General features: G+C 33.2%; 1 protein-coding gene across 1 annotated transcript in view; it reads right to left on the bottom strand.

Annotated features, from left to right (window-relative positions):
• The window catches only part of LOC134710317 (uncharacterized), a 176,809-nt gene that overhangs the window by 92,533 nt on the left and 61,268 nt on the right, over positions 1 to 23,008 (bottom strand). The window contains exons 16-18 of the mRNA XM_063570626.1: positions 11,661 to 11,714; positions 8,100 to 8,178; positions 711 to 728 (exon numbers count right to left, since the gene is read on the bottom strand). Coding sequence (XP_063426696.1) covers positions 711 to 728; positions 8,100 to 8,178; positions 11,661 to 11,714 — 151 coding nt within the window. The remainder of the gene's footprint in view (positions 1 to 710; positions 729 to 8,099; positions 8,179 to 11,660; positions 11,715 to 23,008) is intronic.

A 23,008-nucleotide genomic window follows, 5' to 3' on the forward strand; every position in this document is an offset into this window, starting at 1 on the left:
CATATTTTCACAACAACACTGACCGATTGAAAAAAAATTGACGATAATACGAAATTTACACGAAAAAAATGATAAATTCGTGCACAGAAGACTAAGTTTATTATGTTTGTATGCATTAGTTCAAGAATTGGGAGAACATTATTTTTCACCGGTTACTCGTTTCTTATGACTTTAAATTTATAATTCAGATTTTCATTCACATACATAAGTTAATCACATATCACACTTCAATTTAGATTGCTTTTTGATATAACAATTAAAATACTATTGGATTTTATTCACCAGAACCAGGACTCGAAAAAACGAGTGTCCAGGAAAATGGACACGCCAGATGAAGAAGGAATTTCTTCGACAAGGTTGGCGGACGTTAGCCAATTCAGTGAAAAATGCTAGATTTCTGAAATCACCGAAAGAAGCTAGAATTCCCCAGATTACAAAAAAAAGTTAAAATCACCTAATACAAGAAGATAAAGGAATCCCAAAATGCGAAAGATGTCCATACCTCGTTATCTAGTTAATTAATATATTGGAGGGAAAAGGGAAACAACTTGATAGAGCAGCAATATATCTCCCTTTTCCTGATTGATACTGCTTACAAATAGAAAGTTGAAATAATCATACTTTAAGTTTCTCAAAGGTATAAAAAGTAAAACCAAACTTTAAAATTGATTTGTTTATAAAGGGGCAAATTTTAATATCAGTAAACCTACCTTCATAGAATTCCAGTTCTGAAAAGCAATTATAAGACATTCATTAATTAAAATCAATGCATATTTGTAAAACAAAAATTATAATATATTCAATAAACTATAATAATATTCTGAGCTAGTGCAGCTTTTGAGAGATGAAAGATGTTCACTCCATAAATCTGTCATTTTAATTTATGAATTAGGTCTTAACGCCAATACGTGCAAAGACCTTTCAACGTAAGTCTGATTTGTTTTGATTCGCTTCCGCCACTAACGAACATTGATTGGGTTAATAAAGCTCACCCTTTTCACCAAACACTTTTCCACAAGAGAGACTTAATGTATTCCGAAACTGTCAAAAATACCGCTAATAGTTTTTTTTCCCAAAATGGTCAGTACATCCTCGGCTATTTTCTCGTCATTAAGTTTGCGAAACAAACATTTGGTCCGACAAAACAATGAAAAAAAGATAAAGGTCACAGGTCAAAATCATGTTCTTAGATTTGGATTTTTTTTAAATATTACGGTATTGCAGATGATGTAACAGATATGTTTCATAAATGGCAGAATACAAAGTTTGCAATGTGAATGGCTTAAAATACCTGGTGAATCAAGTAAAAATTATTTTGACTATTTACACGTTGTTTATTTCGTTGAGTTAGTCACAAATTTATGCAAAAGCAGTTTATCGATATACAAAGGTCAAATGAACCATAACAGTCCGATCTATATACAATCATTCCATTCACAAAACGTCGTGTTATAATGGCTTATAGTATAAAAAAAATATAGACAAACCCCCACAAACTAAACATGTGCTCCTCTTTTTGAGCAAATTCAACGTATTGAAAGCCGTACTTTTACTTATAATTGTTTACCAGTCAGAATTCTACTTCGTCAAAATTATCTCCCCATTACGCCAGTTCATTTTCACAATTGTAGAAATGGAAGTCATTGTAGGAATGACGCGCTACCAATTTTGCCCTTGGAAACCGATAAATTTGTCCACATTGCACCATTACGATCCTTATATGTCAGTTGTATTTTAAAAGACAAAATGTATCAACTAGCTAATGAGCATCCGTAAATGATCGTGTCTGCATTGATTCAACTTAAAACTATTGTCTGATCGGTTGTCAAGTGGAATTTTTGAAAATTCATAAAAATTAAAAAAAATTCTAACTAAATATTTCGTGGAAGGACAGACTAGATCTTTTTTAGTGTATGAAGACTATAAACCCTAGTTATCACACACAAAATATTAGAATTTTTCGAAGATATGCATTTTCATTATCCAACTTGAAAGACTGTCGTCAAGTACTTTCAGTAAAAATATAGCTATTCAAATAAAGGCAACAGTAGTATACCGCTGTTTAAAACTCATAAATCCATGGACTTCTCTGTTTTTGTGACTCATTTTTGGGAATTTTTTCTCCAGTCACATAATGGAAGGGCAGACACGAAAATTACTGAACTAATAGATTGATATGTTTTCCGTCCGTGGTAATGTTATCAAAAAAATCGGAGTTTACACATTTTCTTCATCCAACTTGAAAGATACCCATGTCGTCGACTTGATATCTAATTGTTTTGCTTAACTATGTACTGGATAAACTGAAAACTTATGCAAATGGTGTTTTTAAAATAGAACACCTCGTAATTGAGAAGAAAATTGCAATTTTATTTGTTTGTATTAACTTTTTAAATTTTTGTCACTATAGTCAACAAAACAGTAAACATTTATCGCCTTCTCTAACAAAGAACTTCGATTATTTTGTCCTATTTCAAACGGGTTGCCGACTGTTACATTTTACACATTGTGACTTGAATTGAGAGTTGTCTCATTGCTACTCATATCGTACCACAAATTTTAATTTCTATTTTTAAACGAGCCATGACAATTTGGTTTAGGTTTGATGAAACATGCAAGTTAAACGGGTACATCTTACAACCATTATATACACAAAATACAACTGACCTTTTGCTTTAATTATCCAACATAAGGACTTTAAAACGTAACTTTAACCTTGATCTATAATCCATGTGATGAGGTCGAGGTCAAGTGAGATTTTTTTTTGAGAAACATGTAAACATTGTAGGGAACCCACATATCAAATAGTTATTGTTGCCCTATTAGAATATATCACATTTCAAAAGACATAAACTTGATTTTTCAAGCATTCATAACACATCTTATTTTTTATATACAACCGTGAAAATGAGACCAAGGACAATTGGCTGGTAACGCACAGAAATTTCGTAACATAATGTATCTGCATACAAGATATGAAGCTTCTAGGTCTTCAACCTTCTAAAATATGACGCTTTATACAAACACTTGCGCCGCAAAATAGTAAACATTATGTTTCATATTCTGCAACTTATGTCGTTGGCGTGACAACAGCCATAGTATGAATTGAAACAACGAGTCATCCTTAACCTACACATCATGTAATGGTTAAACCACTTCAAATAATATTAAAATCATATTAAATAATGCCAAGATCATACCAAGTCTTCAAACCATTGTATGTAATATAAAGTAAAATAGAGGCGGCGAAAAATCCGAAAGGGACATTCAAACTTTTTATAAAACTGACAACGTCAAGGCTAAAAAAAAAGACACCAACAGACGAGCAACAGTAAACACACAACATACAAAACTAAAGACTAAGTAACACGAACCCCACCAAAAACTGTAAGTGATTCCAGATGCTCAGGAAGGGTAGGCAGTTTCTGATTCAAATGTAGCATCCATCGTTTCGTTCATATTAATATTAACGTGAATTTAGTTGACATTAAATTGGGAAACAGATATTCCATAACGGCCAATCAACTCGTGATAGCGTCCTACAAATTGAAAATGATCTTTTGTCGTAAAGTTTTGATTTTTAACCAACCCTCGTTGCCAATTTCTAGAAGAAGGTCGAGACAAGAGGCAGACTTAAATGTATCTGCTGTATCTCCTGTATCTCAAATTTGAAGTTAAAGATGTGTTCACTATAGTCATTTTATTTGAATTATTCAGTAAGAGAACATCATCTTTATAGCGGTTATATGATACTGGTGACTTCTTTTCTTTTTTCTTAAAAGGTAATATGAATAAAAGTAAAAGGCGGTAAGGAGAGTAGCACAAATGGTTGCCATGGGAAATGCCTATTGTTTGTTGAAAACACGTCCTCCACATGTTACAAATATGTTTCCAATCAAACATCTTGATAATTATCAGTTTAAGAGATTTTTTTTATTGAATCAGAACTATGTTTTGCAGTTTACGATTTGTCCAATAAGACAAGATCCTTGAATCTACGTTTGCAATTTATCTAGGAAACTACGAAGAACCAACTCTCGAATAAGTAGTTTCAAATAATTGTGTAGCCCGGCTTTGATTGCTGACAGAATTAATGTCAATTAAGAGATAACTGTTCTGTATTTGAAGCTTGAATGACGTCCATCGGTAGTTTACCTGGCGACGCGTAGCGGAGACAGGTAAACGAGTATTTCCGACAGTAAAACTGTTCCACATGTGGCACCCATCGTGTTGCTTATGTGATAACAAATCCGGTAAATATTCTAATTCAGTAGGTCACATTCATGAAAGGGAAGGGGATGGTAGTTACGGCGTAAGGAACATATCCGATAGCATTTGTGAAACGGTAATTCCATAACTGTCAACCAACTCGTGATGGCGTCCGTAAAATTTACGAAGGGATGACCTCAACTTCACCATTTGGAACTCTTGGTTTAATAGCTTCCTTGTGAGCAGCAACCCTCTATCGCGAAAATCATGATAGGAAATGCAAGCACGGGAATATCGTATCAATTGGAAGATATATGCAGGTGCTGCTAGAATGTTGCTACTTAGAAATTGAAAGTTCACATTTTGAAAGCTGAAATCATCTCTTTTGTCGTAATGTTTTGTTTACAACCGAACCTCATTGTCAATTTATAGATGTAAGTCAAGATTTGAGGCCGACTTTACTGTATCTGTAGAATCCTTTATCTATTGTTCGATTGGATAGATGCGTTCCACATTGTAACCAAATTTTGAATTATTTAGTGAAAGAACATCATCTATATAGCGGAACGTAGCGTTAAAGGATATTGCTAATATCTTATCTTTCTTCCTAAGAAGTCAGCGTTATAATAATAAAGAAACAAGTCGGCAAGTTGAGGGGCACAGTTTGTTCCTACTGGAATGCCGACAGTCTGTTGAGAATTTTTTGTTTCAATCAGAGTGATCCTTTACAAAGTAGGATTTATCCCCCCCTAAGACAAGATACTTGTATCTACGTTGGCCATTCTTTTTGATGAAGCAAAACAATACCAATTCTTTCAATTGGTCTTTTAGTTTTGAGTTAGGAATACTTGTGAGTGGAAAAGCCAAATGTTTTAATACTGTTACAAGATGAAAGAAAGTTAGATTCTATGTACCCTAAAAGATCTTTGGAATTTTTAAGTATCCACATCTGATTCACGCCACCTCAAGAAAAGGCAGTTTCACAATAACTTTGAAGCCCGTCTTTGATTGCTGATAAAATAGTTGTTAATAATTTAGAAAGAGGTTTCGTGGAGCACTTGGAAGACCAAAATTTTCATTAAAGAAAATTTCGCGAAAAAAATGTTATCTTCTTTGGTCCGTACACTAGGTGGCGTCAAATGTATGCTTCCTGTGTCAAACATTACCAGCGGGCGTTTTCTGGCTTCTGTGCCGCTTCAGAATGTAATAAAATTTGACAAAAAGAAGATTTTAGGTGCAACATGTGAGTTGTTGCCTTATTATTGTAGAAATTACATGTCAATACATTCAGCAATTCAAAATGTCAGCTTCTATAGTTACAGACAAGGAGAAAGATAATTTTACTATTTACTATTTTGACTAGCAACCTATCAAAGTGATCAAGATCCTACTTCCATTTGTCGATACAGAAAACAAATGCCAACAATAACAGCGTATTAGCTTATATAAAATTTATTTTATGAATTTATTTCAACGGTTGATTACATGAATCAACTTCTTCGTCTGTTGATTCCTTTCAGATGTCTTTTTTTGTTTTAAAAGGGAAGTAACTCCGTTATGCAACATTTTACAACTTGTCAGCTTTATGTTTTATGAACTTGTTTTAACCTTTCATCATCATTTTCATTCTCTGTTGAATCCTTTCAGATTTCCCCCAAACACCGTGTTTTTGTTTTTATAAAGGGTTGTGGCATCCTTTATTTGGTTCTGAAATGGAATTAGCTCCTTACTAACCCCATATGGTAGCTTACCATATATGGTAACTAACCCTATATTTTTAGGACACCCTATATCATATATACATAGTCACCACGTTTAGTCCTTTAACCATTCATATCTCTATAAATCTATGAGGTAAGATAAGTTAGTTTCCAAGTAAATTGTCAATGCCTAAATTTGACAAAAAGAAGATTTTAGGTGCAACATGTGAGTTGTTGCCTTATTATTGTAGAAATTACATGTCAATACATTCAGCAATTCAAAATGTCAGCTTCTATAGTTACAGACAAGGAGAAAGATAATTTTACACTTACTGTCATCCAATCAGAACCATTGATACAAAATAATTGCTTTGAAGACACATCAATATAACGTTATTTGTAAAACATTTGTGTAGTTACGGCATCCAATACAGTGAAGGAAGACACATCTCTTCATCTTTGATTGAAATTCAAAAGAACGGACACCACACCTATGACAATCCGGTAATTTTATATTGGTTAGTATTTTGGGGTATATCAATAGTTGCATGGGTGTTAGTGACCGAATACGATATATATGGGGTCAGTAAATGCCGAATCCCCATATGGAATTTACTGACCAAATACATTGTATTAGGTCACTAGCACACTATCTTTACATGTGATATTTTGACTAGCAACCTATCAAAGTGATCAAGATCCTACTTCCATTTGTCGATACAGAAAACAAATGCCAACAATAACAGCGTATTAGCTTATATAAAATTTATTTTATGAATTTATTTCAACGGTTGATTACATGTATCAACTTCTTCGTCTGTTGATTCCTTTCAGATTTCTTTTTTTGTTTTAAAAGGGAAGTAACTCCGTTATGCAACATTTTACAACTTGTCAGCTTTATGTTTTATGAACTTGTTTTAACCTTTCATCATCATTTTCATTCTCTGTTGAATCCTTTCAGATTTCCCCCAAACACCGTGTTTTTGTTTTTATAAAGGGTTGTGGCATCCTTTATTTGGTTCTGAAATGGAATTAGCTCCTTACTAACCCCATATGGTAGCTTACCATATATGGTAACTAACCCTATATTTTTAGGACACCCTATATCATATATACATAGTCACCACGTTTAGTCCTTTAACCATTCATATCTCTATAAATCTATGAGGTAAGATAAGTTAGTTTCCAAGTAAATTGTCAATGCCTAATTCATTTATCATGCAGTATTAGAATGTGACAAACACGATGTTGTTTGGGCTTTATCTGCAGGAACAACATAGTTGTCATAGAGGCAGAAAAGGGTATTTTGCAACACTTGGGTTTCAAACGATTGGTGAAGTGTCGGAATTCATTAGCCTGTTAAGTTTTTTTTTCAATTTTGATTTGTATAAACGACCTTATAGTCTCAATATAGTTGAACAGTTTCTTTTATCCCGTTGCCTGTCGTAATCCTCGTCTAAATCCATACATATTTAGTTGAGTGATGACTATGTCGTATTGAGTAATATCAAAACATCATTTAGTATCGTAAAACAATATCATGTAAACACAAAATATCATCAAATTAAAAAAACACATAATGTTACGTCAAAGAACCAAATAAAACAGTTGTGACGTTTCGTTCGTTTGAGCTCTTTTTGATGTGTCCGATACCTCCTTCTTGTTTCCCTATTTTAGTTTTGAACATGTTAAAATTAAATCAAAATTTTAAGTAACGTTTTTCTCTTATACTTTTTATACAATTGAGAATTATTGAATCGTTTGAATGTGTGCTTTTCGTTTTAAAGATATATTTCACTTTTCATCGTATAACGATCTCATAATTATAAGATTCATATGACTTTTAAACTTGAGCGCATTCAAATACTATAAGTCGCAAAAAGGCTATTAAAAAATCACGGACAAACAAAAGACAGTTTAAAACTCTTTCCAAAGCAATTCAAAATTCGGCAACACCTTTCTACCAAAAGCCAAAGGATGTAATCACACAGGCGCTTTGGAAGGATGTACAGTTACAAGTTTTCCTTGTCGAATTGCAAACCTTCACCAGGAACGTATCAAAAACATCCAGATCTACCACAGATTTTTTTTTCATTTATAGAGTTTTATAAATATGGATGTAGACACGTTGTATTTACTCCTCAAGTTATATGCATGGTTTTATAAACAAGCTAATCAGGAAATAATTACCTTTGACGGAAAAGCAGTAAAATTTGATTTCATTCCATTTATCATTTACAGGTGAAGTTTCATTCTGAAGTCCCATTATCTGTAAAATTAGTCATACTTCATAAAACTCAATTCTTCAAAAACATTTCATGTTTTCTCTTTCAAATTCATTATTTTTCATTATTAAGATTAAAAGCTAAAATATAAGTGCATATATCTAAGGTCACATTGTTTGTAAAAAATAATAATTACGCCCTTTTGATGTTATAAAACGGTACACAAAGCTAAATCTAGGATCATTTGTTTTCTAGATACTTTGTTTAAAACTAGAGGCTCTAAAGAGCCTGTGTCGCTCACCTTGGTATATGTGACTTAAACAAAGGAAGCAGACAGTTCATGACAAACTTGTGTTTAGGTGATTGTGATGTGTTTGTACATCTTACTTTACTGAACATTCTTGCTGCTTACAATTATCTCTATCTATAATGAACTTGTCCGTGTAGTTTCAGTGGAAAATGTTAGTAAAAATTTACAAATTTTATGAAAATTGTTAAAAATTGATTGTAAAGGACAATAACTTCTTAGGGGGTCAATTGACCATTTTGGTCATTTTGACTTATTTTTGAGTCTTAAATTGCTGTACATTATTGCTGTTTTCAGTTTATCTCTATCTATAATAATATTCAAGATAATAACCCAAAACAGAAAAATTTCCTTAAAATTACCAATTTAGGGGCAGCAACCTAACAATGAAATGTCCGATTCATCTTAAAATTTCAGGGCAGATAGATCTTTACCAGATAATCAATTTTACCCCTGTCAGATTTGCTCTAAATGCTTTGGTTTTTGAGTTATAAGCCAAAAGCTGCATTTTACCCATATGATCATTTTTAGCCGTAGCGGCCATCTTGGTTGGTTTGCCCGCTCACAAAACACAATTTTTAAACAAGATAGCCTAATAATGATTCTGGCTATGTTTGGTAAAATTTTGCCCAGTAGTTTCAGAGGAGAAGATTTTTGTAAAAGTTAACTAAGATTTACGAAAAATGGTGAAAAAAATTGACTATAAAGGGTAAAAACTCCTAAAGGGGTCAACTGACCATTTTGGTCCTGTTGACTTATTTGTAAATCTTACTTTGCTGAAAATTTTTGCTGTTTACAGTTTATCTCTATCCATAATAATATTCAAGATAATATCCAAAAACAGCAAAATTTCCTTAAAATTACCAATTCAGGGGCAGCAACCCAATAACAGGTTGTTCCATTCATCTTTAAATTTCAGGGCAGATAGATCTTGACCAGATAAACAATTTTACCCCATGTCAGATTTGCTCTAAATGCTTTGGTTTTTGAGTAATAACCAAAAACTACATTTAACCTCCATGTTCTATTTTTAGCCATGGCGGCCATCTTGGTTGGTTGGCCGGGTCAAAAAACACAAATTTTAAACTAGATACTTCAATGATGATTGTGGTCAAGTTAGGATTAATTTGGCCCAGTAGTTTCAGAGGAGAAGATTTTTGTAAAAGATCAGAGATTTACGAAAAAAGGTAAAAAATTGACTATAAAGGGCAATTTCTCCTAAAGGGGTCAACTGACCATTTTTGTCATGTTAACTTATTTGTAAATCTTACTTTGCTGAACATTATTGCTGTTTACAGTTTATCTCCATCTATAATAATATTCAAGATAATAACCAAAAAGAGTAAAATTTCCTTAAAATTAACAATTTAGGGGCAGCAACCAAACAATGGGTTGTCCGATTCATCTTAAAATTTTAAGGCAGATAGATCTTGACCTGATAAACAATTTTACCCCCATGTCAGATTTGCTCTAAATGCTTTGGTTTTTGAGTTATAACCAAAAACTGCATTTGACCTCCATGTTCTATTTTTAGCCATGGCGGCCATCTTGGTTGGTTGGCCGGGTAAAAAAACACAAATTTTAAACTAGATACATCAATGATGTTTTTGTGGCCAAATTTGGATTAATTTGGCCCAGTAGTTTCAGAGGAGAAGATTTTTGTAAAAGATCAGAGATTTACGAGAAATGGTAAAAAATTGACTATAAAGGGCAATTTCTCCTAAAGGGGTCAACTGACCATTTTGGTCATGTTGACTTATTTGTAAATCTTACTTTGCTGAACATTATTGCTGTTTACAGTTTATCTCCATCTATAATTATATTCAAGATAATAACCAAAAAGAGTAAAATTTCCTTAAAATTAACAATTTAGGGGCAGCAACCCAACAATGGGTTGTCCGATTCAACTTCAAATTTTAGGGCAGTTAGATCTTTACCTGATAAACAATTTAACCTCATGTCAGATTTGCTCTAAATGCTTTGGTTTTTGAGTTATAAGCCAAAAACTGCATTTTACCCCTATGTTCTATTTTTAGCCATGGCGGCCATCTTGGTTGGTTGACCGGGTCAAAAAACACAAATTTCAAACTAGATACATCAATGATGATTGTGGCCAAGTTTGATTTATTTTGGCCCAGTAGTTTCAAAGAAGAAGATTTTTGTAAAAGTTAACGACGACAGCGACGGACGACGGACGACAGACGACGAAAGACGGACGACGGACGACGGACGACGGACGCCGGACGCCAAGTGATGAGAAAAACTAACTTGGCCTTTTAGGCCAGGTGAGCTAAAAACGGATTATATATATCGTTTGTTTAAGACCAAATCACTTCTAGTGCTATACTACATATTAAAAAATAAATGATTGCTGGATTTGTCTTCGGGAGAAACTATGTTACTTCCGTTTTAGACGTTAGACGTCATGTTAGGATTCAAAAAACATAAACGGTTGTAATCATTTTTTCATGAAATAAGGAAGATGATGAACCCCTTGTACACAATGGTCTCACCATGTTTTTTTCATTAACATTTATCATAAACTTTCCGGTCAGCAGTTTGAATCCTTAATCCAAGTATATATACCACTTTCATAGAGTTGTTGACTTATCCCGACGTCTCTTGTAGCAATGTGAAAGCCCTCGACCAATTATGGTTGAACGATTCTACAACTGACACCAAGGCTGAAAACACTTACTTTGCAGCTAGACATTGTTATAATTCGTCTTCCAAATCAACCAAGTAACGACAAAACTTATAACGGAAACCAGTCGGAAAAGCTTAGAGTCAGTATTTGACATCAAATTCAGGATAGAACATTTTCGTGCTTGTTTTTTTATAGAAATAAGAAGGTGAGGTATGAGTGTCAAAGAGACATCTCTTCATACATGCCACAATGTGTAAAAATTAACCATTATAGTTCAAAGTACAGATCATTGACTCACATCGAACATCTAGCTATAAAGAGCCCCAAAACGACTATTGTAAATCAGTTCAAACAAATTATGAATAAAATTGATATACTTGTGAAACAATAATAAATTCATTTAATCGCATGCAATTTCTTTCGAAATAAAGATAACAAAAAAACCCATTCTTCTCTCGAATAAAAGACCGATTCACCCGAGAAAAAAAGTACAATTGTATAAACTGAATACTGTATTAACTGGGAAAGTTGCATCTCTAAAAATCATGTGTGTCACATAGTATTTAATTTACCTGGACGCAATAATCTCCAGCGTGTTTCATATGCATCCTAGTATAGGCGTTCGCCTGAAAGAAATGTAGTCACAATTAAGATAATTAATTTTAAGTTGATACAAAACATTAGCAACCAATATGTCAATTGTTCGCGAACAATTGATACGGTTTCCTTTTTATATTGTAAAAAATACACCCAAAATTAACGCATAATACGCTGAACAGTTTAAAAACACATTAAACCGTAAAAATGAGTTTTCAAGAAAAAATTCAATAACTTGGACAAGACCTTGACATAGTGACGTTTGTCAAGGTCATATATTCACAAGGATAAGTTTTAAGAGTTATAGCTATGATAATGTATTTTAAGAGTTTTTGGCCAATTAACATTGGTTAATTTCGTTGGCCATAATCCTACAATGGGGTCTTATGATCGTTTAGGTCTAAATGTAGCGACGAAACAATGGGTTCAAAAAAAATCCAGTCTTGTGTATTTGTCGAACTATTACGGTTGCGGTGTACAATCACTAATACATTTTTGTTGTGTTTTGGGAATATAGCTCTTAGCAGACCTCATGTTATGGTTCACAGTTGGCTTAAATATGCCAAAATGCCAACAGTTTCAATGAATAATGAAAGTTGAGGTATGTTTTATACAGGTACTATACCTGTCAAAAGTATACCTGTCAAAAGTATAAATATTCACACCGAATTATAGTTAATATCTTTTTCAAGATAATAGAAAACCAATCACTCAGAAATATGTTCGTGTCTATTTTTTTTAGAGACAAGTAATAAATATAATACCCTTCCTTGATTTAAAAGGGCACTAGCTGTCGAATTCATCTTCACCAATTTAAAACGTTTATCCAAATTATTAAAAGTCTAAAATAAACAGTTATCAAGGCAAGGGCATGAAAATACGAAGGTTCGTTTTATGTTTTTTTTAGTCTAGACGCCATCTATGATGATCTAATTAATTATCAAGTTGACCTCTAACGACATCCGATGACCATATAAGCGATGTAAACATGTATATATATATATATATATATAAAGATTGAGCAAACTCGTGCAGTTGGATTATTTAATTTCATATCATAGATGAAAAATAAATATTTATCATCGTTTTTACCAGTATAACAATAATTTTCTGTGGATCAAATCAGCCAATCATTGATATACCTTTGTTTCACTTTCAATGTTGACATTCTTTTCCTTTAAATAACGTTAGACATACAATTCACGGGTTATTCATTTGAAGCTAAGGGGTTAAATTGAAGTTCACATGAATACGGATTCAATGACGTCGTACTATGTACTGTTTGCATTTCATTAATGATTGAGCAAATAAAATGATATATTTGATTTTTTTAATTTATCTCGTCGCTAGTGCCCCTTTTAATGAAAAAGAAGGTATCACATATGGCTGGGACATTTAAGTAACCCTAACAAATACTTGACACAACATTTTTTCCCTTTTTACGAAACAGTCCAAAATTCAGAATGCAGAATTTTTCATATGCAACTATTACAGTCATAATAACGTTCGATAACCCTGCATGTCACTGGTTCAATTAGGATTTTTTACTGGTAACCTGATGAATTATTTAAAGAAAATTGAAAAATATATTTAGTTCACCTCGGTTTATATCCATTCGATGTCTTCTTTTATGAATATAAAATAATATTGCAAAGAATTTCATTGATAATCGGACAACACTAACCGGCATAGGTATTGTCAAAACATGCATCTACATGGGTATTGTCAAACATTACATCATGATTAGGTGCCATGTTTGTTTTCTTTGATCACGTTGATGTTATTTATTAATATCTCTTTAATCTAGCTTTGTCAAAGGCTATTCTTATAGTTACAATAACGTGTCATGTTTAATTGCAATATAAACAGTGAAAATAAATTGAATTATGTGCATTAACAAAATAAGTGTCGAACATCCTCTACGTTTGAAAATTATTTGTTCGCCATTTTTCAAAATTTTATAAAAATAACAACACCATGTTTAAGCTTGATAAAAAGGAACCAATGATCGATTACATGCTGCTTTAAGGTAAGACAATGACTGAAAACGCGAACATCCAACAGTTATTTAATTTTCATTGTAAAAATCGTACAAATTATATTTTTACCATGTCGCCCCACGCTGTCAATCTGGTCGCCATCTTGAAAAATAATAACAAATTTTCTGAAAATAGCTTATTTTCAAATCAAATTGGAAGGGACATGATAGAAAATTAAACTATTCTATATACGATATTTCAAATATTTATGAATATAATAATAAGCACAAAGACCCACAATTATTCCATCGGTTTTGTTTAAAACGCAATTTAAGGTTAAAGACGACAGAAAATCCAATTTTTATCGTAGTTGTATGATTTAACGGTGTTAACTATCGAGGCAACAAGACAAATTTTCAAAAGCATTTGGAAGGGAGAAGATCAAAATTTAAACTATTCCAAAAGGAATATTTATATTTCTTAATATATGAGGAATCACTATGTAGACCCACACTTTTAGTATCATGAACTTAAAGTAATGTATTTCATCGATTCCAGAAAGCCCCTATGCATTTCTATACATTTTACTTGGGCTTGATACGGGTGATGTGTTACGTCACCAAAGTCACGTGATGACTGCTATAGTTGGATATGCAACCATCTGAATAAAAATCCATCTTGTAGTGGAAGATATTAGCAAGCATAATCGAGGGAATTGTGCAAATGATGATACAATCATGAAAATTAGCACGAAGCATCATTATTATATACTTTTTAAGAAAAAACTGCTGGCCATGAAAAAAAACCCATTTTTTTCAAGATGGCCACGGCCTTTTTTCAAAAATGGCTGTTTTTTCGATTTCAAAAATACTGATTTTTCTACGAAACTTGTTCTTTGATCTTGTTTTAGTGAAAAATATTAAATGGTTTGGTGGCGACATTCCTAGCATTTGACGTATTTAATACAAATAAATATTTGAATCCTCATGGTTTACGCATGCGCGAAAATTTAACAAAACTTACACATAAAGATTTTAACTATTTACTCTTTACTTGGTGGTTTTGAATTTTTAATGATGTTATGAATTGGTTTGATTAAATTAATTAAGGTTACGAAATAAATGCTTTTATCAATTTTGGGCATGCGCAAACTATTTATAGACATACAGAGCGATTTCCACCCTCTACCAGGGCACACTGATGTAAATCATAGTTTATGTAACAGAGGAGAATTTGAATTTTGTAAACATATCTTGGTCGTCATTTGATTCCTTTAAAAAAGTATACTCTTCAATTTCAAGTAGCTGTAACTTCTATAATGCCACTCGGTTTGAAAACACGCCAATTCAGTTGAATTGATCAATCAAACGATGAATAGGTAAACAAAGTGATTAAACTTTCAAAATTCTGGTCAAACATCAATTTTAGCTGCATATCAACCACTTTTGGTATTATGTAAGTAAGTTCAGTATGAATGGCCAGATTTGTACGGAGAAGATAAGTTTATCGTTTTGTTTGGTTGAAAGTACATTAAAATTGCTTGTTTTAAAATTCATGGGAATATATTGCCTGAAAGTTGATGGATTTGTGCCCTCACTCAAGCCTACATTGCAACACCTAGAACGTCATATTATTTTCATATATACAATGTATTCAAATGAACATATACAGGTTTAGACATGCGAATCAAATAACTGCGTTTGTTTTGCTTGAACCATTATTGTCTTATCGCAGAAAATATATCTCACGACTCTGTGTCGGTCGATTATTTGATAGACTGGTGCAAGGAAAGAGAGTCATCATGACCACAGTTTAAAATTTGTTGTTCAATTATGAATTAAGAATTTTAGTTCTTTCGGCGCTACGCCCATTTTATGAGTCAGATATCGTACCTTACAAATAGTCCATATCAAGCATGATACCGTATTTGTTTGGTCCAGATCATGAAAATTATGTTCGACGGTAACGGATCAATCTTCGAGATATGGATTCACTTCATGAGCATCACCAACAAGGTGCCAATGGTAATTTCACTGTACGTAAGACCAGCAGGATTTTTCTGATATCACAATTGATCAGACACAAACACAGAATAATGTTATTGTGATGTTTTATTAAATCGCAGCACATGGGTATACTTAAAATATTGTGCGATTTGCCATCAACTGATCTTAATTCTGATGCATTTACCATTAGAGGAGGGCAGCAATGGTCAATTCCAAGCCACCACGTGCAAAACTATTTGATGATAACGCAATCGATGTCATACTGCCTCACTTAAAATCTTGAAGCGATAAGTATAGAAGAGTAGACTTCGTATTTGATAACTAAATAAATAATTTAAAGGCTGGACCGAGAAAAAGGCGAGGTGATGTTGCTAGACGAAAAGTTGTTGGTTCTGATAGAACGCCAAGGATCAAGTTTGTTTCCGACTGAATTGCTTCTTTAGAGACTTATAAAAATGTTAATGTTACTGAAGGTGAAATATTCTTTGCAATTTCAATACGGTTACTTCCCATCTATCCCTTTATAACCAAGAACAAGCAGATACACGTATGTTTGTCCATGATAAGCTTTCTGCTAAATTTTGTTGATAAAAGTAATGTTAAATAGAACTGATACGGATATAGTAGTATTATGATTGCAGCTCTCAAAGCATAAGGTATGGACAAAGTGTGGATATGCTTTTGAGGGAATAAAGACGTTCGATGGCATCATGTATATGACATATCAAATGTGCTCATGCATTCTGTGAATGTGACGCTGTGTCAGAATTTCGTGGGAAAGTAAAAAGATCAGATTGACAGTCATTGGAATTATTTCCAAATGTAAAGGATGTTGTTGCTCGCTTTACATGCTTTAGTTTTGTATGACAGAGACAGAGACATGGACATCATGGAAGCATTTGCTTGTATAATGTACCGCAACATCAACATTTCCTGTTAACAAGGCACGATTGGAATCATGTGTCAGGAAGCAGCGCCCTTGAGATGATATTCCCCCTACAAGCGTTTCTCTTCCGGAACACATCGAAAGAGAGCATATCAAGGTGGGCTCAACCGGATGTGTGTATTCGACAGGTACACATACCAAATTATGAATACTGGTTTGGATGAAAGAAAAACAAACAATGACAGTTAGGAACCAAAATGGAGATATTTGGCTGCATTTGCACCCTCTATGAGAAACTTTTGAAAAGCGGATACAAAAAATCCAGCGTTGTTGATACATTGTAACTGTAAACGATTTCCTTCTGGCCTACATTGTACGCGTTTGTATGTTGGCAACTGTCCGATTATCATACGGAATGCAAACCGCCTTTTCTTACCAAACTTGGTATTTAAACTTAACAAATTGAGTGATGATATCTCTTTTAAATTTGAAGAAAATGAAAAAAATAATGATATTTTTAACGGTTTTGTCGCCATTTTGGAACCGGAAGTTACTTTTCCGTCGTGTATGTATTGTGTTATCGTACTTTAGGAACAGTAATCTACGTTTTATCAAAACTTAAATTGAATTATACCTACAACACAGCTTTCAACGGATGTTTAGCTATTTTCAACGTTTTTGTCACCATTTTGGAACCGGAAGTATACTTTTTCGTGTTTTATGTATTGTTTAATCGTACTTTAGGAACTGTTTTTTTTTCGTTTTGACAGACCTTACTTTGGATTATACCTAAAACACAGGTTTTAAAGGATAAACGAAATGTAGCCATTTTCAACGTATTTGCCGCCATTTTTTTTTACCGGAAGTAACTTTTTCGTCGTTTATGTTTTGTTTTAACCTACTTAAGGAACTTTTATTTACGTTTCATTAAAATTGACTTTGGACACAGCTTATAAAAGATTTACGAATTGGATATTTTTATCATTTATCTATTAATTACTGCAATGTGTATATTTACAATATAAATTATTTTTTTATAATTTGTTTCTTAAAATTGTCTCACCATTTTTTTTCTTAAAATGTCCTGTTCTAAGTCAGGAAAATGGTTATGTTATATTATAGTTCGTTTCTGTGTGTGTTACATTTGAGTGTTGTGTTGCAGTTGTGTCGTAGTTCTCCTCTTATATTTGACGTGTTTCCCTCAGTTTGAGTTTGTAATCCGATTTGGTTTTTTTCTAAATAGATTTATGAATTTCAAACTCGGTATGCCACTGTTGCCTTTATTTAAACCTAATGAAATATTTTCTAGAGATTTATTCGAAAATGATTCCAACAAATCATAAATTTGGTGTGAAATGACGGTTGGCATGGATAACAGAAACAAGCCTTGTTAGAAGTTGGTCATGAAATAATTTGGCTTTAATTTTTAAAACAGAATAATAACAAACTTACACCACACATAACGGTTTTGTCCAGGTTTTATTAAAAAAAGTGGAAAACGTAGTCTTTGAAATGTTATTCTGTCGCCAATGGCAGAAAAAATAGTACCACTTTGCCTGTGAGTTTACATCTATGCAATGAGATCTTTTTGAACTTTATGTTTTTTCTGGTTGTTTAAATAGTTATAAAAGATGTCATGTTTCAATCATATATGTAGTGTCAGGGATGCACACTAGCTGTTGATAAATGTAGTTCTTAAATTACGTTTCTGTACTCATTAAATCAAAATTACCAAATTAAACAAATTCGGTAGGGATAATTATCGCCATTGACATCGGTATTGACATCGATTTTTTAATTTTTTTGGGAAATATAAACATAACTAAATATGTATCGATATACAGTCAAGAATGAATACTGTCGATACTGTCTACTTGTTTATTGGCATTTCGCAAGGCTCGTACTGTTTATGACGTATTAACATAAATCCGTTGAATGTGTACTGATTGATAATACGATTTATTTGATCACTCTCATATTTCGATCAGGTTCGAGTTGCTCAATCTTTAGTTTGTATGTAGTTTTGTGAACCTGTCTGGGTTTTTTTATTGCTTTTTTTATCGACTTTTGATTTTATTTTAATTCCTTGGTATCTTCCGCAACTACTTTTGTCTGAAAGAACATACTTTAGTGGTCGTCAGTACTCTTCAACTTCATTTTTTATTTGGCCATTTAACATTTTTTTATTCGAGCGTCACTGATGAGTCTTCTACAGAAAATCGCGCGTCTGGCGTAAATATAAAATGTTAATCCTGGTATCTATGATGAGTTTATCATTAATATGATATAGCTTAAGACTTTTCTTCGATCGGTACTTTTGTGTTTTTTGTTTGCTTATTTTATCCTTCTCACAGAACTTCTTTTTTTGCAATTTGGTAGTATATGGTGTGCTGTTTAACAACTGTCTGGGGCAAGGTATATTTGAGATCTCACGGTCATGTTTAACTCGACTTTATGTGCTTTTTACATGTCAAGAACCTGTTATTCATAATTTTCGTTAAAAATTTTGTTATTAATTATGACATTCATTTCCTCATGTAACATGTTTCCCGTATTGTTATAGTGGGGCCTTTTCATGATAGCTGTCGATATATAAAAATAATACGTCTAAATTTTAGCCAAACAATGCAGATTTATAGTTCCGGGACTCAAACTCGTGCTTCTGAGATATCGTGGCACCAAATCTCCTTGCTCTGTACCCGACGTGTTAAACCACTGACCACCTAGACTTTACTTAAACAAGGTTTCGGTGCTCAGGTGTTACTTTTCGTTGTCAGTTTCAATCTGGCGTCGCAACAATATATAAGTCACGAATACAAGTATGGAATTTTGACAAATCATTTAGTTTTTTTATATATATAAATAAATAAAAATTAGATTAAATTGACTTAAAGTACTTAGTCCTTTTGTAAAATGACTGAAATTTGGAAACAAAATTCGACAAATCACGAAGATGGAATTTTTACAGATCAGCTGAATTATTTACCGTAAAGGATCTTATAAATGAATGTAGGATGCAGTCAAAGAAATAGTTATATTGCAAGGTATCGTTCACAATTGACGAAGTTCAATAAAAAAAAATTATCATAGGCGGACCCAGGTTCCTGCTTTCGTGGGAAACATTTGGTTGATAATATAGGTTATCACTGAAGTGTGACTGGCGCCCACTCCCCTTTTAGGTCAGTCAGCGCTCCTTTACAAAAGTTCTGGATCCGCCACAATTTGTTAATAAAAATTGGCGCTATTAGATGGTTTTTTAATGTCGCAGTTTAGGATACATATAATTCTTTTAAAATTGAAGCGGCGCAAAAGTACCATTGGCGAAAAACAATTTGTAGCGCAAATGAGGTTTTGTTTTGGCGCAAAAAGATGTCGCTCAAAATTATTTTGCACTTAGATAACTTGTCTATCAGCTCGAGGCAAGATCTTAAGTAAACATAACTTGTACATGTATACATGTTTTTTTAACAGTAACTTAAAATCATTAATCCGATAAAATTCCAAGATTTGTTTCACTATATTATTTTTTATCTAAAAGACAAATACTGCTGAGTGTGCAACCTCCTTCGTGCAAGGCTTTGTGAAAAATTAAACGAAAATCAAACTAAATAATTGTGCAATGAAAATCAACGTGAATGTCATTAATGTATACTAGATGGTACGAGTAACAGGCTTAATCATTTTAAAATGAAACCCTCCACATTTGTTTTACGAGACATCAAGAGAAAAGAAAAGAAACATTTGTTTCAGACATTTTCATTTCGACGAGGGCATTTTTTTTATTATTTAAAATAAACTTACAACGTGATGGCTAAAAAAAAGCCAAACAGACAAATATTAGTACAGAGGACACACCATAGAAGACTAAAAACCAATCAACACGAACCCGACCAAAAACTGGGGGTGATCTCAGGTGCTCTGGAAGGGTAAGCAGATCCTGCCTCCACATGTTGCACTCGTCTTAATTCTTATGTTATGACCAATCCGGTTATTTACGTTTGTGAAAAGGGAAGGGTATTGTACTAACGACATAAGGAACATATCCGATATTATTTGTGAAACGGTAATTCCGTAACGGTCAACCGTGATGGCGTCCGTACAATACACGAATTTCAACATCATCTATATACGGAACGTAAAGTTAAAGGATATTGCTAACTTTTTATCTTTCTTCCTTAGAAGTTCCTGTATGAAGTCAGCCTCATAATAATAAAGAAACAAGTCGGCAAGAATATGAGTACAATTGGTTTCCATTGAATTTCCAACAGTCTGTTGAAAAACATGTCATAAAAACGTAACAAATATGTTTTCAATCAAGAGGTCAAACATCTTGATAATGTCAGTTTCAGTAAATTGTTTGTTTGAATCAGAGTTCCAAAATAAAACTGCTCCGGTGTTCAACGCCTTCAAAAGGCCTAAAGTTTTCAGGAATTATACGTATGCCTAAATCTAGAAAATGCCTCAAACATATATATAAGTATTCAGTTTGAGTTTTGTTCATAAATGACGACCGTGCGGGGACCTTTAGTTGTTTACATTAGTGGACTGTGATGGATAGTTGTCTCATTTGGCGAGCCTATCACATCTCCTTATTGTTTGTATGAATAATTCTCATTTGACATTGGATAATTGCACAACTATAGGACCAAAAAATATGGAATGGTACGAGTTATGTGAACCTCTGAAGGTTTAAAAATCATAGTCATATGCAAATAGACATACATCAGCTTTTGAATCTATCAAAGATGATCAGTTGGTAACACGACTAATGAATGTATGAAGTACAAGATTTAAACATTGAAAGACATTCATCAGTCGTCAATTTACAACAAACAAATGATTCTGGTAAAAATATTTGTAAAGATAAAAAATCGAGGTTAATGTCTGCCAAACGACATAAAACGTGTTTTTTATTTCGGTATGTGTGTGAGTGTATTTGTGAAATGAGTAGTGGAACACACATTTTTAATCAGACATAAAGAAACAAAACAAGAAAGCTAGTGGTTAATATACGTTCTTAAACAAGACACGTGTCTATACAATGTGTAAACTCTCCAAAGCGTCGAACTGTTGTAATTCATTTACTAATTAACCAAGGCTTATTTAGGAAATCTATCGTTTCATGAATTTTCAGAAAACTTGGACATGGCAAATTGGAGCAAAGCACTCCATACTTCGTGGAATGAGAATTTGCCGCAAATGTAAATCAAATATCAAATTACGTAGCATATTTTCCTATTCTGAATAGAAACATTTATTATAGCTTTGTGACATTCCACCTGTAACGACACACCACCTGAAAGCAAGTCATTGCGAACTTAACAAGTTGGAGATCAAAGTCAATGTATCTACTTCCGATGTGTTATCTATAATAAACAAATGCTCCAAGATGCTTTCTTTAAACTAGAGGCAATAGAGTTCCTTTGTTTTGAGATCGATCTTTGACCTATACATTAAGATAAGGCCTTTATGGTCAAGGATAATCTAACATTTAGATTTTGACCTCTCCTAAAATAATTGCTATTCGAATCAAACAGTGATAGTGTGACTAAATAGGAAATGTAAAAACCTGTTTGAAACATTATGGCAAATATTTGTTACATTTAGTTTGAACCAATCCGATGACTTTTATGATGTTTAGGTTAAAAGCTTTATTTTGTTATAATATAATTAAGTGTTTCGTATAAGGTAAAGACAAAGTAACCTTTATAATAGATCGGCCGGGAGTGAACCGGAGGTAGCTTTTTTTTTTTATTATTTAAGACGGAATTCTTAAACATCAGTTTTCATATTTCACATAGTGTATCACCAGCCGAGAAGTTCGGTGCTGGCATGAATATCAACGGTATGGTAATTATATAAATAAACTGTTTGCAAAAGTATGAAATATTCGAAATTCTGAGGATTTTCTTATCCCAGGCATATATTACCTTAGACGTATTTGGCAAACTTTTTTGGGTCCTCAATGCTCCTCAACTTATGCCTGCGTCACACATTGGCGTATAGACAGGCGTACACCAGACGTACAGAGAAAACTGACAAAGTCGGTATACGTTCGTTGCACACCAAATAAACGCTAAGCAATCGTTAAACGCGCGTTCTATAAGTTTGAAGTACGTCGAAATGCAAAGGTATACGCTTGGATACAGCATAAAAATTTTCATCCAGCTCAATCGTTTGTCTAGCGTATACATGTACGCTATACCGCACGTAATACACTGCGCGTTAAAAACGCTACAGATCAGTTAAGGGCACGTTGTATACGCTTCAAGATCGTTTCACTTTAACGTTTGCAGGTGTGTTTGTAACAAACACTTGTTCATAAGACGTCCCAGACACGCCGAAATCACCGATTATCGTCCCAGGTACGACCGGAGCACGTCTTGAATACGTTAAAGAGACTTTTTTCCTTCGTAGCTTGCATTCTATCTACGTTAGATAAACGCATACGC

This window comes from Mytilus trossulus, chromosome 3 (genome assembly GCF_036588685.1).
Source record: "Mytilus trossulus isolate FHL-02 chromosome 3, PNRI_Mtr1.1.1.hap1, whole genome shotgun sequence".
In the NCBI taxonomy this organism is placed as follows: domain Eukaryota; kingdom Metazoa; phylum Mollusca; class Bivalvia; order Mytilida; family Mytilidae; genus Mytilus; species Mytilus trossulus.